At 48.3% G+C, this 17,475-nt stretch overlaps 1 protein-coding gene across 1 annotated transcript; it reads left to right on the top strand.

Moving 5' to 3' along the window:
• ITPRIPL2 (ITPRIP like 2) lies at positions 1–14,704 on the top strand (the record flags this gene model as incomplete). The annotated part of the gene is made up of 2 exons (XM_082772621.1): positions 1–30; positions 9,318–14,704. The coding sequence occupies 2 exons, from the start codon at positions 1–3 to the stop codon at positions 11,028–11,030; spliced, it is 1,743 nt and encodes a 580-aa protein (XP_082628747.1). The 3' UTR covers positions 11,031–14,704.
• Between the last annotated feature and the right edge of the window lie 2,771 nt (positions 14,705–17,475).

The raw sequence follows: 17,475 nt of genomic DNA, 5'->3' as shown, positions 1-17,475 counted from the left end.
ATGACCATCAAGCCGTTGCAAGGGTGGCCGGTGAGGTCTGTTCTGCAGCACTGCATCCGCCGTCCCTAGCGCGTGGTGTTATGAAGGTGCCTGACTGTTTCCCTTGAACACTTTCAGCATGGTCTTTATTGCCCTATGCTTTCTCCAGATGTTTATGTGTTTATATCCCCCTTTAGTTATGAATATGTCCTTTCCCAATTCAGAGGGGACCTAGTTATGAAGGTCCCAGGGGTGCTGGTGCCCCAGCTGCTAGGGGAAGTGATGTTTTCATGGGCAGAGTGAGGCCAGCGCTGGTGAGAAGCCATCTGTGGGGACCTCATGTCAGTGGGGGTGGATACTGATGGTACCAAGCAAAATATCTCAGCATCCTCCTTACTCTTCTGGAAGGTGCCCTGCTGCCCAACCTGCAGAACCTCCTGCTGTTTTCTTGAAGTGCTGTGAGTTCTCATCCTCCACTTGCAGCTATCACTTGAGAGATCAGCAAGGGAACAGGGGGACAGAGCATATTCCTAGAGGGAAAGCAGGAAACAGACCATGGCTGGGGGCCAGCTTGTTGTAGAGGCTGCTCAGGCTTGGTCTCGATCCCACCTAAATGAGCCTGTGCTGAGCCTGTTGCTTTGGTGGCCTGGCTTTGCGTTTGCACCTGTGTGAGATGAGCAGGATGGCTTGCATTTTGCAGTTCCAGAGAGCAAAGTGATGCTTTCTGTATGGCAAATGGAAAAAACTGATTTAAATTCAATTAGGTAGGATGTGAAAGATGATTCTACCTCTGTTCAAGTGGTTGGCACTGTACTAATAAGGAAACCTATGACACTAGATGTAAAAATAGCTGTCACTTAATGAGCTCATCTAACTGGCCTTAAACAAAGATGGGGATATGCTGCACTTTCTGTATCACTAATGAGCTAATTGTGTTGCTTTGCATCGATCTGGGGAGCATTTAATCTTACTTAAAGGGATGCTGCCTGAGAAATCAGTGCAGAGGGATGCTGGAAGAGACCAGGCTTGGCTTTGCTGATGGGGTTTTGGTGAATCCTCCCTGGGCACAAGTCTAAGCCCCAGGGTTGTGTTTTGGGGCCTTTGTGTGGTTGTGTGGCCACAGTGCCACACCAAACACTGAGCACTTGGTAAAGCTTTGGGGCCCCCATTGCAGAGATCCCATTTGGAGGATGGGAAGGGATGGCAAAGGTGGAGGGATAGCATCATAAGGACGTGCATCACCTATGCTGTCAGCCCCTTCGGAATGAAGGAGTGAGAAACAGTGTTGGCTCAGGCTGCTCTATCATTTTGGGGTTGCTTTTCCTTCTTTTGCTGCTTTCCTTTAAAGCTGTTAGCATTGTGCTCTCAGTCCTCAACAGGATAGGAGGTCTAGGACCAGGCTTCTCGAGCTACCTCCACCCTCCAGCCCCACAGAATGAGAGCTGGGGGGCAGAGGGCCTGCCTTTTCTACCCTAATTGAAGCCTGTTGACAAGTAGGTTTCCCTGTGCAGATCCTTCTTCACTCATGTTTCCTGCAGTGCTGTTTGTCCGTCTTTTCCCTGGGCGAGTGATCTGGTCCAGGCTCATTAGTGTTGGCTGAGCCAGGATTGTCCCGTTATAGGAGGATGCAAGCTGATAACAGCGCATGACCCAATGCGCCTCTGATTCTCCATGCTGGATTGCATTGCTTCATGGTCACAGCACCACCACAGGTTATTTGTCAGGCACAAAGCCCTTTTCTAATTTCAAACTTAGGGGTGTAAAAGCCTAAAACTAAAAGACACCAGGAAGGCTGATAGCTGAGGCTGAGGCTGCTGCCCTGTAATGAGCATCGCCAATGGGAGGCAGCAGCTCCTGCTCTTCAAAAGCCGTCAGTGACACGGACACATCCTCAGCGCCGCTGAAAACAGCAGGGAGCCTTAGTACGAGCCTGAGGTCTTGTTTCTAACTCCCTCGCACTGTTATTTTTTTTATTTTTCAGAGCAGAAGTGATTTTGGTTTTCTGTTTGTTTGTTTGGTGGTCAAGGTAATCAGTACCACTGAGGAGCTGTTTTTGCGGTGCAACATGAGGCTTTCTGCCAGGATAAATGGAAAAATGCTTGTGGATGGGATCTATGCAGGTGGTGGTGAAAGCAAGGGAAGCTTCAACATACTCTGTGAAAAGTTATGTTTTAAATGTGGGAAAGAATAAGTGATGCTCTAAGCACCCAGTGAAGCTATGAACTTGTGGAAGTCTCCCAAGTGGAGCGGGCCAGGCAGGGCCGACCTCCTGTGCGGCCTGGGGACCTCCACAGGAGCTTTCTTGTACAAAAATGTGAACAGTAATGGTTTGGACTTCTGCTCTTTTCCCTAATCTCAACCAAATTGCTTGTGGAGTTAGTCAGAGTGAGAGTGCAGGACAAGCATAGTTTTCTTGGAAAGCAAAGGGGAAAATGTGCTCTAGTAATTTGAGCAATAAATAGGAGGTTGAAACCGGTGTTCAATTCTCATTCCTAGGCTCTCTCTTTGCTAACAAACAAACATTAACAATCTAGACCAGTTTAAAATGTTCCAATCTTGCTAAATAGATTTTTAAATTGATCAAATGGTAAAATAACCCCAAACTGGTGCAACAAAACTGTTATAATCCTCATTTAAATTACTCTGCTTTAATCAGCAAATTAGAAATCAGCTATGCGATCACTTTTCATTAGTTCAGCAAGTTATGGCGCGTCTCAGGCAGAAGCAAACACAAGTTTAAGTGGCTTACCGTTAATTAAGCTAAACCATCGCTGTTGGTGATTAAATTTACATCTGAACACACACATACTGAGGCTGTCTCCACAGCAGCATCAGCCTCAGCCTTCTGGAGGATGTCACTGCATGCTCCCATCCCATGCTCACGGCTTGGTGGGCAGAATTTGGTGTGTAAGTGTACATTAATGTAGATATGGGTTTTTTTCTTTGTCTGTTTTTGTTCCTGTTTCATTACATTGCTGGAAACATATAGGCATGGCTTCCTGAACAGCAGCGTAAGGGGAAAGCATAAATTCTCTGCTTGCATGATCCAAAAAAGAGCCCTTGAAGGTTTTCATACAGTGTGTGCCAACCTGGAGGTAAGCCTGCTGATGCTCGTGCTGCTCACCAGCACAGAGCCAGGGTATTTCTGGCTCTAAGGACTGCCTTGGACAAGAGAGTGTTGTGTGAATTACTCAGGAAGCTGTCCTTCTGCAGCAAGGAAATCCTGTATTGGGCTATACATGGTTCATAGAAGCTGGGTCTGCTCGCAGACCTCCTGATTCAGTGTTATACCCTGCTGATAGCTGGCGAGGGAGCAGACTGGCAGAGGGGGCAGGAACATCCCACTTACAAAATAGGAAATATTTTAAGAGAGGACATGAGAGGACAAACTCCTGGATGTCCATGGGCATGCTCTGGAGGCCTGGGTTGCTGAGTCTGACTGCTCTTCCAGACACTTTTTTTTTTTTGTCTGTGTGATTTATTGTACTTTTCTGCTTTAGCCTGTTTAATAGCGTGCGGTATGAAGCAGCAGGTATAACCCACTCGCAACTGTAGCTCCCTGCTGCAGGAAGGGGTGCCCACATATTGTCTCCTGCACCTGCCACAGGCTACGTGCAGCTTGGGCTCCCCGGTGCAGGCACTGACGTGGGACACCCAGCAGGGTTCTAAGGATTGCACCTCAGGTACATCATGAAAGCACCAAATGTCATCACCTGCGTGTGCCTTCTGCCTCTCTGCTGCTTTCTTCTGCCTGCCCAGACGGCGAGCTCTCTGGTGCAGGCTGCTTTTCCCACGTCTCAGACAGTGTCTGGCATGCTGTAGCACTGACATATCAGTTACACAGATGTATGAAATACTGCTCTCGGTGGAACACTTAATGGATGCTATATACCCAACACTCCTTTTTGCCTCCACGAATCTCCCGCAGGGATGTCATGCAAATGGTATATACTGGGCTGTCTATTTTTAGCTCGGTGTTGTACATGATTAAGTATAACATTATTCCTTATTTAGCAAACAGGATATCCTGCATAGGGGGCATTCTGAAGCAAGTGTTTAGATAACATTTATTTAAACAATGGGTGATTTAAACAATGGTAGTAAAAATCAATGTTGTGGATTCTCTGTGATTTTGAGGCTATGGTTATTGGTGTATGACGTTATTTTTCTGGAGTATGCAATTGCTATTAAAAACCTCATCAACTTCTTTGTTGTTGTTTTATACAGGAACAATAAGATCGCTGCTTAAGTGAAAAACAAGGAGCATTAGCATTGTAACTTGCCAGCAGTGGAGTTTATAGATGATTTAACCCAAACAAATGAGCTGCTATTTCTCCAGGAGAGGCTGAAAACACATCGGAGAGCCGCTCCAGAAGTAAATGCATTGCCTGTGGTCCAGCTCCCAGACACGGAGGGACGAGTCACATCCCTGCTGCTTGTCCTCAAGTTCAATGTAACCTTGATAGTCCAAGTGACAAGAGGAGCAAAGCACTCCAGACAAGATAAAATGGTTTGTTTCTTTTCCTCTCTGATGGGCTGTAAAACGTGAACTACAGATCAACGGTGATAACGTGGATGAGCTGTTTCCATTGCAAAGCAAATACAGCCCCTGCAGCGTAATTTCAGTAGGATGGCAATGATGTGTAATGAGCAGCAGTGCTTGCTGCTATTTGATAACTGAAAGTAGTTTTGTGTTTACAACCCCTTTATTTCTGGTACAGCAGCCATCAGATGCTATTAGCTTGTGGGAGCAGGTAGATGGAGTGACTCTTAAACTGGCAATTTCCAAGTAAGCTCTTGACAGCAAAATTGGGCAGTTGCTCACCCCTGTGAAGTCTCCTACCTCTGCTGTATTCAGCTTTTTGCCTAAAGCTTTTTACCTGTGCTCAGGGCACACGGAAGCAGCCAAGGTCCTGCAAAATAGACTGTTGGCCATCCCTCATCAGCCCCTGGCTCTCCAGCTCTTTTCTTGCTGCTGGCTGAGGAGGTACTGGCTGGTAACTTCAATGATGGTGGTGAAAACCAGTGTTGCCAACTCTGGTCCTAATTTTGAAGTTGTGGATACTGGAGTACAAGCGGCTGTTTTGTGGCTCAGGCGAGGCTGCCCCAGCACTGCTGGCACCTGCACAAGCATGCACAGAGCCCGTGCTTGCACTCATCTGGAGCAGCTGATGCACGCTTGCTGCCATATGGCCCCAGGCTCGTGTCCCACGGGGGCAGGCGACATCTGGATTTCCTCCAGCCAGCAGAACCTGCAGAGATAAATTCATGTAGAACTGGGGGGGAGGCTGCAGCCTTTCCCCCGTATACTGTTCCTGTAGTGCTAGCAGCCGTGCTGCGAAGCTCGAGGGCAGCCGGTGGGCAGCGGGTGCCTGGCACGGCCACGCAGGCTCCTGCAGATGTGGCTGGCTGGCTGCTGAGCAGAGAGGGGCAGCTCCTCAAGTCAGCCTTGCATGAAGACAGTGCAGGCTGGGTCAAAAATCAGTGTGCCTGTGGCAAAGACCTGAAGGCACGTGAAACACTTTGGGTTTGAGGGTGTAAAGAAGCACAGGCTAGTGAAAGTGGGAGCTATGGGCCAATGGGTTTGTACAGTTCAATGGTGTTTTGTAATAGGGCTTCTTAAAGGATAAGCTTTGTACCAGCACAGCTGTGCTTTTTAACCACTTCTGCTGCTTGTTGGTGCAGAACAGAGTGCTTGCAGTGATGGCTCATAGGCAGTGAATAGCATGATAAATGCTTTGGTCCTCTTATCCTGCCTTACAAAGGAATACAGGAAAATGTGAAACAAGGAGTGTGTGGGGAGAAAAGCTTTTCACTTCCTGTTCGTTTTCAAAAATCCGACCACTGGAAGAACACTTCTGAGGAGCAAGGCTGTGACTTCAGCTGTCAGCAACGTCCTCATGGAGCATGGAATTACTCTGCTGGTTGAGATGTCGTAGCATAGCCTATGGTTCCCTACCTTTTCATCTGCTTTATTTAAAAAAAAAATAAAAAAATCTTGCTTATAACTCCAAGGGTCAGTGTTGGAGCAGTAGCTCCCTGCAGTTCTCAGATGTAATCTCGAGTCTCACTCTGGTTTGGCTGCCTGGGAATGAATTCAGGCTGCTTGGCCTTGGTTACCCAGTTTGACATCTCAGCGTGTAGCATATTGGCTACTGAGCGTGAGCTTCTTTCTGCAAAGTACGGTTATGTACTTGAAGTAATGTTTTGTTTCATATAAAGACAAATTACAAAAAACAAACGTTTATGCAGCCTTTCTCTTGCACTTATTTCCCTGACTCATTCCTTCTTTTAACTCCTTTCTCAGATTGTTACAGTGTTTTCAGTTCACTGGGTTCAATCTCTTGCATTCACACGCTGTTGCTGTGCCTTAGTGGGGCCTCCCCCAGCCTTGTGCAGATGCAGCTGTGTTGCAGAAATGCAGTTCTAACTTGATTACCTGAAATGAAACCACAACCCATGTTTATATAGATGCTTCTTAAAGTTCAGCGAGCAGCTTCAAAACTCAGTAAACATTTACTAAACAAAGAGCAGCCAGGGATGATGGCCCTGTCCGCACTGACATCTGAGACAGAGCTAACACTGCCAGCAAAATACGTGTTTAAAAATGATCTTGAATTATCTGTGCAGAAAGCAGGGGAGGAATTCTAGAGAAAACAACAGCAGTACAAGATCTGGCCTTATGGTTGAGAAACAGTGACAGGAAAATGTTATGTAAAGGAGTCATGTCCTGAACTGTCAGACCAGCTGGGTGACTGGATTTGTGTGTTACTGCATGGCAGGAGTTTCCCTGGCTGCAAATGTGAGATGCTGCCTGCAGATATCCAGGCGATCGCAAACTCCAAAGTCTTTGAAGAGCAGGAACTCAATATGCTCATTTCTTGGTTTTAAGCATCGTCACCACAGGACTTTTGAAGCAAAAGCTAGTCAGGACACAGAGACGCATCCAGAAATACAGCTTGGCTGTAGTGGGCTTGGTACGGCCCATGAGGGAGACATCATGTGAGATATGAGGAAAAGCAGGTCTGAAGAGATCATCAGGACCTGGCAGCGCCCTGAGGGAGAGGGTTGGGTGAGGAGGTCTCAGCGACAGATGAGTCCCGGAGGCCTCATGGGACTGCTCAAACCTCCTCTCAGTGAGTCTGGAGCACTGATGTGGGCTGCGGACAGAAATGTGGAGGAATCTGATTTGCCTTTTCATAACCATAACTAAAATAAAAAAATGCAAATTACGAGCACGTGGACTGACGCCATTATGTTTTTAAATGTAGTAGGCTGCCATATGTATATTTTGTTTCATGCCTGACACTTTATCTTGCTTATGGCTTCTATGCTGAGTATTGAAGGTCAGAACCATAATCTGGTAACATAGAGCTGTGTACATCTCCTAGGTTAACTAACGATGCTGCCAGTATTTCCCCCCTTGTCTCCTCTAGGACATACACTATTCCTCCCAGATTTTGGCCCACAGCTGCTCTCTGCAGTCCTGGCTGACCTGCATGGCTTGTCCACTGAAGAGCAGTAATTCCTCAGCTCTTCAGTTTCCCGTGGCTCGGGTATTTGAGAAATTGAAGGGAACCACAGACAAAGAAGTGATTTATCCTGCTCCTCTGAGAGGCAACAAACTAGCAACACTGGTAGTTTCTATCGTTGGGGGTTTTAAAAGTCCTATTATTCATATTTATTGTAGTAACCCTGCTTCCAGGGTGTTCTGCTTTCCGAGAGAAGTACCCGTGTGAGCGGTTGCAGCAGTCGGGTTTGTACATCTCTCCTGTGGAGCAGGATGCTCACACACCTGAATCTGCTTCACACCCTCTCCTCATGCAATAGACCTCAAAGGCTTGCCAAGGGAGGGCTCAAACAAAGAAACTTTGTCAGACTGTCATTTTTGGCTGTGGTTGCTGATGTAAAGACCTTGTGACAGCCCAGCCATGCAGTCTGAAGCAAGTGTGCTTCCTTACATCTTCTGCAAACTAGTTCCCAATCCCTGGCCTGCACTGTCCTCCTAAAAGCAAACCGTGCCACAAAAGCTTTATGTGAGTGCTCCCACACCTGGCTCCACTTGCTCGGTCCCAGAACAGGGCCCAAGAGTTGCTGTTCTTGAGGGAACCTCGAGCTCAACAGGCTCGGCTCATGACTCTCCAGCTCTTGGCAACAAAAGGCAGGGTTAACTATGTGCAACATCTCCCTCGGTCAGCACTATTTGGTGCAATCTCCAGGTCACATTGCCACTTGCTCCCCACAGACCACAGCTTGCGAGGGAAAGGCGATGACCCTGTCAGCAGTGCTGGAGGCTTTGCGAGCGTGGAGATGTTTCTGTGCCTGTCTTCCAACCTGTCTGGCTCTGCCGCTCGTGGGCTTGGGATGACTCCCGCCGTAGCCCTGGGTGTGTATTTCTGATGAATCTCAAATTCTCCCATCTGGTTTGTGCAGACAGCCACCGTTACTGGCAGCAGGGCTGACATCATGGCAGCTGTCATACAGCAGGCAAGGAAACGGGCCCTGTGCAACACATGAATAACTTCTCCCGGGGTTATTTCTTCTTCCCTTTTAGTTTGTCAGCTGATGAGTGATTTGGGCGAAAGGGAGGGGAGGAGGAACGAACAAAACAAAACAAAAGAGGCTTTTTTCATGATTTGAATGAAGAGGCTGCAAGCAGCTATTGGTACAGCAGCAGACCACAATGCAAGCAGCTATTGGTACAGCAGCCCATCGGCACCCCGATGTATTGATGGCAACAACTTTGCTGTTCTGTAGGCACTGATGCCCACTGAGCTGTGACCAACAATGACTCCCCTGCCATGGGGCTGACCTTTATCGCTTTTATTTGTGGAAATGGACAATGCCGAGCTCGTGATGCTGTTCCACTGCCCTGGCCCCATTGCTCCCTACCCCCTTGAGGGGGAGCTGCAGAATCACGCAGTTTTACACCAAATGCGTGCCCCAAAACATTCTTTGGCCGTGATGGGAGCACGGTGAGATGGGTCTGAGGCTGCTTGCCCGAACCCTCAGGGGCAGGGGGCTGCTCCGGGGGCATGTTGGGGTGAGGACATCCTCTGGCTGCGGTGCGGGGCTGTGAGGAACCGGGGTGGGCGGTGAGGAACCGGGACAAGCCCTGAGGATCGGGCCGGTCCCTGAGGAGCCGGGCCAGGCCCTGAGGAGCGGGGCCCGCCGGAGGCCCGGGCAGGAGCGGGCGGCGCCGCTCCCCGCCCCGCGGGCGGCTCGGTGCCGGCCGGCCCCCGGGCTGACAACGCCCCCGGCCCTCTCTCGGCGGCCGGGCCCGTGGCATTTCCTCTGAGCTCACTCGGCGGCTGACGCGGCGCCGCTTCCCTCGGAAGAGGAAGCCTCGCAGCGAGCGGCGGCGGCAGGCAGGGGGGCGTGCGGCGGTGGGGAGCGGGGCGGCGGCGGCGCTGGGGGCGGCCGAAGGGGACGACGGCGGCGGCGGGGCCGGGCGCTCCCCGCCCGCGGGGCCGGGCGGCGGCCGGCATGGCCCGAGCCCCCGCCGCGCCCCGGCCGTGTCCGACAGCCTGGACGCGCGGGTGCTGTGGCCGCTGGCCACCTGCCTGTGCACCGCGCTGCTCTGCCTCTGCCAGGCCCCGCGGGGCCGAGCGGCGGCGGGCGAGGAGGAGGAGGAGGAGGAAGGCGCGGCGGAGGCGGGCTCCGTGCCGCTGCTGAAGGGCTCGGCGCTGCTGCTGCTGCTGGCGGTGCTGCTGGGCAGCCTGCTGGCCCGCTGCTGCGGCTCGGCGGGGGGCGCTCCGCGGCACGGCGCGGGGTCGGGCTGGGGGGCGGCCGCGGCTCGGCGGGGAGCCCTGGAGGGCTTCCACGCCCGGCAGCTGCGGCTCTCGCCCCACGTCCTGGGGCACAGCAAGGCGCACGTCGGCCGGGTGGTGGCCGAGCTGGTGCGCGCTGCCAAGGCGCAGGGGCTGCAGCCCGGCCCGCTGGCCCTCAGCCTGCGCGGGGACTTCGTGCGCATCGGCAGCGCCTACGAGCAGCACAAGGTGCGAAGCCCAGACTGCTTCGACGTCCTGGTGCCGCTGCGCCTGCCGCCGCGCCTGGAGCCCGAGCCTCGGCGGGACCTGGGGCCGGGATCGGGACCGGGATTGGGACCGGGAGCCGCCTTCGTGTGCGGGCTGCGGGCCCCTGCTGGGTCCGGTTGGCCGCGCCGCTACCGGCCCTTCACCGAGGCCTTCTGCGTGGAGCCGCAGGGCCGCTGCCTCCTCTCGTCGGCCCTGGTGCTGCGCTGGTTCCAGGGCCACCTGCAGCGCTGCCTGGGCGCCGTGCGGTACCGGCTGCAGGAGCGCTGCCGCATCAGCCTCTCGGCCTGCCCAGGGCGCCCGCCGACGCTTCACATCTTGCCCTGCTCCGACTACGTGTGCTGCCACATCTCCATGGCCGTGCGTCTCATCCCCGCCATCCCCCTGGGCGATGCGCTCTACCTCACGGCCCTGCCGCCTGAGGGTCCACAGGCAGCCCTGGCGCAGGAGGTCCTGTGGGGCCTGAACGCCTCGCGGCAGGAGCAGCGGCTGCTGAGCTGGCTGAAGGAGCAAGCCCCGGCCTCCTCCTGCCACCTCAAGTGCCTGCAGATCCTCAAGGGCCTGCGGGATCTCCGCAGGCAGAGCCTGGAGGAGCCGTTCTGCTCGCAGTGGGGCCGGGTGCTCTCCTCCTACGTGCTGAAGACAGCCCTCTTCTCCCTGCTGCTGCAGGGGCCCCTGGAGGCTTGGGACGAGCGGTTCCTGGTGGAGCGGCTGGAGGACCTGGTGATGTACCTCAGGGACTGCCTGCGCAAGCAGGTGCTGATGCATTTATTCCTGGGCAACACCAGCCTCCCTGAGGCCGTGGCACTGCCCAGGTTCCTCAAGGAAGCCGCCCCTGTGAACTTGCTGGCTGCCTTCGACGGGCCCACGCTGGACATGGCCGCCTTCCAGCTGCTCTACACCTGGAGCCAGGCCCCGCACCTCATCAGGGTGTACAGCAGACCCCGGTACCTGCGGCCGATGCCCGCCCCGTGCCGGCACGTCACCGAGGCCCGGCAAGAGCTGCATGGAGAGTGACTGGCATCACCCACGTGCCCAGCCTGCCTGTCTGCCCAGAGCCCGCGTCTCCCCGAGGAAGGTGGCACCCGCTGAACTGTTCTGCGGTTTTGTCCCTGACCTGAGAAAACCAGGAAACCAAAGGCGAAGACTTAAGGAAATTGTGATTGCTTCAGTGTTTTAATCTCATCCTTGTTGGTTTGTGGAGAATTGTGAAATTTCTGGGGAAATGCCTTAGTGAGGAAGTGTTAAAGTTCAGTCAGCTCCAAGCAACGATTCTAGAAATCTGTCTTAACTTGTTGTTTTAGTGGCAAAATTGACCTTTTTCTGAGATTCGCTTTTTATCATACAAAATCCATTTGGGATTTAAAAATCCCATGAGTGCAAACAAAACCTCCTAATGTACCGAGATGCTCTTAAAATGAGATGAGCATTAGAGCATGGGTGCTGATCTCAGTTTGAAATGTTCAATGACATGATTTAAATTTCCTGTGTAATCTAATACATCGTGCTGAATGGTAATATAATATGCATGCTAATGTGGCATCGAGGGAAGAAGTTAAACCTCTCTGATGTATGAAGAATCTAGTTGTGCCTTTCTGTGTTAAATGAAGGTTTTACTGAAGGATTGAAATATGGATAAAAAGAAACAAAAAGCACTTTATTTTCACAAAGGCCTTCGTTCTACCAGAATTGGCTGCTCTAAATACTTGCTATGGAGGAGGCATTAGTATTTTCATAAAGGGATGCTGTTTGAATCATCCCCGAGAAAACCTTCTTTTGACAGAAATATGTGGGAGTCCGTTCATGGGTTCTTGGTTTTGAACCGTTTTTTTGTTTGTTTGTTTTTGAGTAACTTTTTCTCAGAATTTTTTTTAACACAAGGACCAACAACAAAACAAAGATATTTTATATTTGTTTTGGAACAAAGCTTCAACCAGTCCAAATCTCAGTGCTGTAAGCTGACTGCTGTGCCCTTGTGCTCTCCAGTAAGAGTGTGGTGGGATTTTTGGATTAATGCCTAGCCGGTTCTTTGACTGTGGCAGTGTTTTGACCAAATAACCTGATGGGATTTTCTAGTGCTGTGCTATAGCAAATCATTATCTTGTTGTGGGGAGGAGGAAGTAAAATATTTCAGGGTACTTGAAAATTCTGTAGTACAGTGGTACTACATTTCATGTAGTCACTGTACATTTCATGGTACAGTGGGACAGTCTTAGGCTATGGATTATGGTGTCTTCTAAATGTAAGCATCAGTGAGATAATTTCCACTTCTAGTGGAAAGACTGTTTGAGAATACCTCACAAAGCATCTTACCGGGCTGAACAGGCACCATTTAACTGTTTGTTAAACTACTCCTGTTGGCCTTGGTGATGAAGTCCAGCTTGATGGAGTGCTTGGGCTTGTGGGCCTCTGCCTGGTTACATCCCGGTCTCTGGAATAACCTGGTGAGGTGTAACGCAGCTCTGCGAGTGTCCTCTGTTCCCGGTACAGGAGCCTGATGTATCCTAGGGTGTCAGCAAATGCAGAATAGCAAATCTTTGCTTTAAGTTAAAACATTGGGTCACCTGCTCAAGTGTTTGATGTATTGAAAGCCAAAACGTGTTACTGAGTTGCTGATGCTCAGGATGTTAACGTTTGCCTGATTACCCACTCTACTGTGTCCTAGGTGAGCAATCTGAAAGGAATTATAAATTACTAAATGTAACTCCTGGGAAGCTTCAGGATAACTTGAAATTACTAATACACTCCTCCTCTCCCTGATGTACATAGAGATACTGGTGTGCTTTATTCACAGTTCTATGCAACAAAGCACAAAACAAACATTTTTTAAATCTATGAAGCTTTATAAAAATCTATTTTTCTAAATGGAAACACTCCCCAGGCAGATGTTTGCCTACTTCTGTCTGTGTATTTTTTTAACTGCTCTTGCTGTCTTATTTTCAGGTAATTATAGTGTAGGTCACACCCGCAAGTTGGGTTATTTTTATATATGAAGCGCTGGGCTTCTTTCTACAAATACAAATAGTGTATTTAAAGGTAGTATTGATCAAATGTTCTTTGCACATGGTATTTAAGGCTAAGTGAGCTACCTTGGTCAGTGGTGTGTTTTTTTTTTTTTTGTTTCGTTGTGTTTTTTTTTTTTTTTTTTTCTTTTTTTTTCTAGCAGACCAAGATGTGTACTGTTTCTGCAGATTTGTGTTATTTGGTGACTGAAATGAGATGCAGGTCTGCCTGAAGGACTAGGTGGCCAGTCCAGGGTACTGTGGCTGCCTGAGCTCATGACAAAAACACTCCAGCTGTTAATTCTTGCATCATAACCGTTTCAGTCAGCTATTGGTTTGTTCATATCGCTGTGCATCCCTCTCTCTGAAAAGTGATCTTTTCTGTGAAAAGGGATGCATGTTTGGTGTGGATTCTGTACTGGTGGGAGTCTGTAGTAGACCTGGTAAGAACTTTGTCATTAAAGGGTAATAAAAGGAAGAGATGGTTGCATCAGGCAATTCATGGCAAGGAGAGATGGAGAAAATAAATAGAAAATGAAAGTTGGGCTGAGGGGTGAGTGAGACTGATGGTAAGCTCTCAGTGAAGACACACTACAAATAAGCCAAAGGACATGGGGTTAAGGTTGGAGATCTATTGAGAGTTTGGCAGACTTGGGGTGGAGGGAAAGGAGATTTAACTGGGTGTTATTTTGACAGTATTTCCAAACCAGTTGAATCTTTCTTGAGGTGACCATATGCATGCTGTTAGGTGAGGGCTGAGGGAGACCTCTAGACTAACTTGCAGTTCTGTTGTGCAACTGAGACATGAAGTGTATTTTCTTCATCCACTGCAAAGCTCAGGAGTCTGATTGACAAAAGGAGCGGAAGGGAAGTTGGGTTCTGTTATGCTGTTCATCTTATTCCACAAGAAACGTGACAGTGGTAGGAACTGTGCTGTCCTGGTGCCATTACGGAGCCTTATCTGCAAGGGGTGTGCAGAGAACTTGACCTGGCGATACTGTACTAAATACACCAGGGTTCTGGATATGTGCCATGTGTTAAGGTCGTAGCTGTTTCCATGTAGTACTACAGGTTCAGCATGGTGGCCTCTGTACGTGGAAACTGAAACACAAATGCAGAAGAAAGAGCATGTTATTTAGCACTAATGTGGGTTCTTGGTTCTCTTTATCTGCAAGCTAATGTTACAGAGACTTTGTGCAAATGAAGTTGGTTTTATTGAACATTGGTTGGGATGGGGAGTCACGCCTGTGAAAGAGTAAATTTATTTGCCAAAATGCAATGGCAATGCCAAAATGCATACACGTGACTTCTTGTTGTATTGAAAAATAATATGTATTTCTCAAAGACATCATTATTTCTTATCTGACTAAGTGTCTCAAAAACATTCCTCCTTTTTCGAATTTGAATTTCTACAGAGTAATGTAAATTTCAAATGTCTGTCTGCAATGGATGTTTTTGGTACAACTATTTTTGCTGGTTAATAATTAGACCAAAGATTAAACTAAAGTGTTCAGCTGCTATTGCTGTTTTTTTGTTTTGTTTTGTTTTCAAAAAGTGTTTATAGGCTCAAAATGTCAGCCCCTTTTTAATGAAACATTTATAAATTCATTTCCTATTTAATATCAAAATACATTTGCACTTTTATTGTTTCCATAAAGTTGGTGTTCTTGTTTTAATATTTCACTGTAGTAATAAACAGCTGTTTTAAAGCACCTGTGCCTCAAGATTGAAATTCCTTGTTGGTTTGTTTATTTTTTTGTCTTAGTAAAAGCTACCTACAGCCGTAAAACTGTGACTGCAGGTTTATATGCTCTTTAGGAGGAGACGACTAAAGTGGCAAAACCATGGGAAACCAGGAAGTCCACGCCTTGGGAGTTGTGCAGAGAGATACGGGAGGAAAGCCAGGAGAGAGACTGGAGCACAGCTGGCGCAGGTGGTTGTGTTGCTGAATTCTGAAATGGAGCACGCTGAGGTTTGTGCTGCAGTGCTCTGAGGTTATGAAGGTATCGGTTCTTGTTTCCCCACCTTCTGTTTCGGGTCACTGCACAAAATCTGCTTTTCCTCATTCTTAATGACGAGCTAGGACTTCATTTCACGGTATCTCTGTGAGCTTTTCTGTATGGCATGTACAAACACGCCTCCGTTCCAAATCACGTAGGTTGTGCTTTATTAAATATGGAAAAACTCCTGCTGAAGCCAGCAGGAGTTGAATGGATGGACAAGCAAGTTACCTGTCCTTTACTACTCTTTGGTAAGATGCCAAAATTATACACTTGTGGCTTGTGCTGATTTTCCCTATTAAAGAATTGAATAACAGCAAGATTTCTACATTTTTGATGATTAAATCAAAGCTATGTTGCAAATAACTATCTCCAGATCTTTGTGTGCCTGCCTCTTACATTGCTGACAGTAGCTTCTCTAAGAGGGGCACCACGCATTTTATAGGACTCTGAGAAAGTCCAGCTGGTTAATGGACTTCTCACTTGCAAACATTTAAGGAATATCAGTTTTTTAGTGTCAACACTCAGTCGCCCAAGTCAGAACAGAGGAAGTGTATTTAGATCTTTACCTCTTTAATAAAATTATCTCACATTAATGGCTTCCTTTAAAAGCAGTAACAATCCTCTGGTCTCCATTAATTCATTTCTCTGAAGTATTTCTCCATTTGAATCCTGAGGTTCTATTCAGCAGAAAATCATCAGAGAAACATAGGGATTTTCTTTCATGATAAATCTGTTGTTAACCAAAAATTAACTGGCCTAAGGACTTGCATGCTTGGTGTTTAAAGAAAAGCCTGTTTGCATCCAACTCATTGGATAAATTGTTTAAAATCCTTCCACCCTTGTGCAAATACCTCCCTTGTAATGCAGCCAAGGTCAGTAGTGAATTGCTGATTAAGTACTGCTAATGCGAGTTAAAGCTGCCTGGAGGGGAAAGGACTCTTATGTGTGCATCCAGTTTTCATAAGGCTTTTTTCATCCCATTTTTCAAAGAGTTCAGGCAGGAGAAACATGCTTTTCCAGGCTGTTTTATTTCCTGTGTCACCTCTTTAAATGTCTGCCTGTTGAGTCTTCCTGAGGTAAGTGAAGTTCTGACTGACGATAATTAACTCGAGGAGCTGGCAGCAGAGCAGCCAGCCCCATTTTTGTTGTGCTGATAGTTCTGGGAAGCTGCCATCAACATAAGGGCAGGGAACCTGCACCCCTCTAGGCTTGTGGATTCAGCTTCTGTGCTTGCTGATGCTCTCCTTGAGGGGTCTGAGTAGCTCACAACCCCAAAACCAGCAGGACGTGGAGGGCTGGCACAGAGCTTCCTCTACATTGTGTTGCCATCTTGGATTTCTCAACCTGGAGGTATGCCTAATTAAAAGACTACCTATGCTCTTGTGTGTGCCTACAGTGTCCTATTTTAAATCCATACCCAAGAATTGTCATATTTGCAACTGCTTTTCAAGAGACTCAAAGCGTTGTACTATGAAATCAGCAATAGAGCTGTAGATAACATATGCTCAGTATCTGCACGACAGTCTGTTAGTGTTCAAATAATGATTTACATGCAAAACTCTTAAAGGTTGTTACAAACGCATATGCATCAAATGTCACTGCGTACCAGTTTTCTGCATTAAGGAAGCCTTTTTTTCCCTTTAAAGGATAGCAGTACTGATTCAGAGGTTTGGGAAATTTCTGCGTACTCAAGTTACAGGTCTGCATTTCTTGAAACCCTTGGGATTTTTTTTTTTTTTCCCTAAAACCAGGACCAAAGCTGCATACAGAATAAGCAGTTCTCTGGCTTGGACTGGGTTTAATAATGGCTTGCTGCTGTTTTCATGATACTCGTGGTCCTCTATAGATGTCTATCCCTGACACAAAGCGTTTCCTCAATAATCTGGGCAGGAAAATATGATGGGAGGTAAGGAATCAGGATGACAGAAGTGACAAGGATTATGCTGTGAAGGTTACTAGCTATCAAATTAAGGAAGAAAAATTCCTCTTGTGATAAGATTCCTAGAGGAGAAAATGGCAGAGTTCTGCGACAAGTCTCTGTACTGATACAAACCCGCTGGCTGAAGACACAGAGGAAGAACAGCAAAACGTGACAGGATGGACTATTTTTCCACTTCTATTTTAGTCCACTGCTTTCCAGTTTCAAGTCGGGGAGAATAGAAACTTTGAGCTGAAATCACCAGCACCCCAGCCTGCTTACCAAACGTGCTGCAGGGCGAGGGAGAAGGCAACTCCCAGCTCTGGGTTCCCATGTTTTACTCTGCAGAATGAAGCCACTGAAACACAGTACTCCTGTCGAGGGAGGGAGTCCTCGGGAACTGTTTGCTAATCTACCTCCTCTCTATCCCACGTTATCATCTGGGATAACATTTTTTTAGAACACGAGCACCTGTTGAAATTTAGGCTTTTCAGGTATTTTTGTACATGCTGAAAACTGCTCTGGAGTTTGCTCATTCC

Source organism: Aythya marila (genome assembly GCF_965140915.1).
Source record: "Aythya marila genome assembly, chromosome: 15".
NCBI lineage: Eukaryota > Metazoa > Chordata > Aves > Anseriformes > Anatidae > Aythya > Aythya marila.
This window is presented reverse-complemented; position numbering and strand designations above follow the sequence as displayed.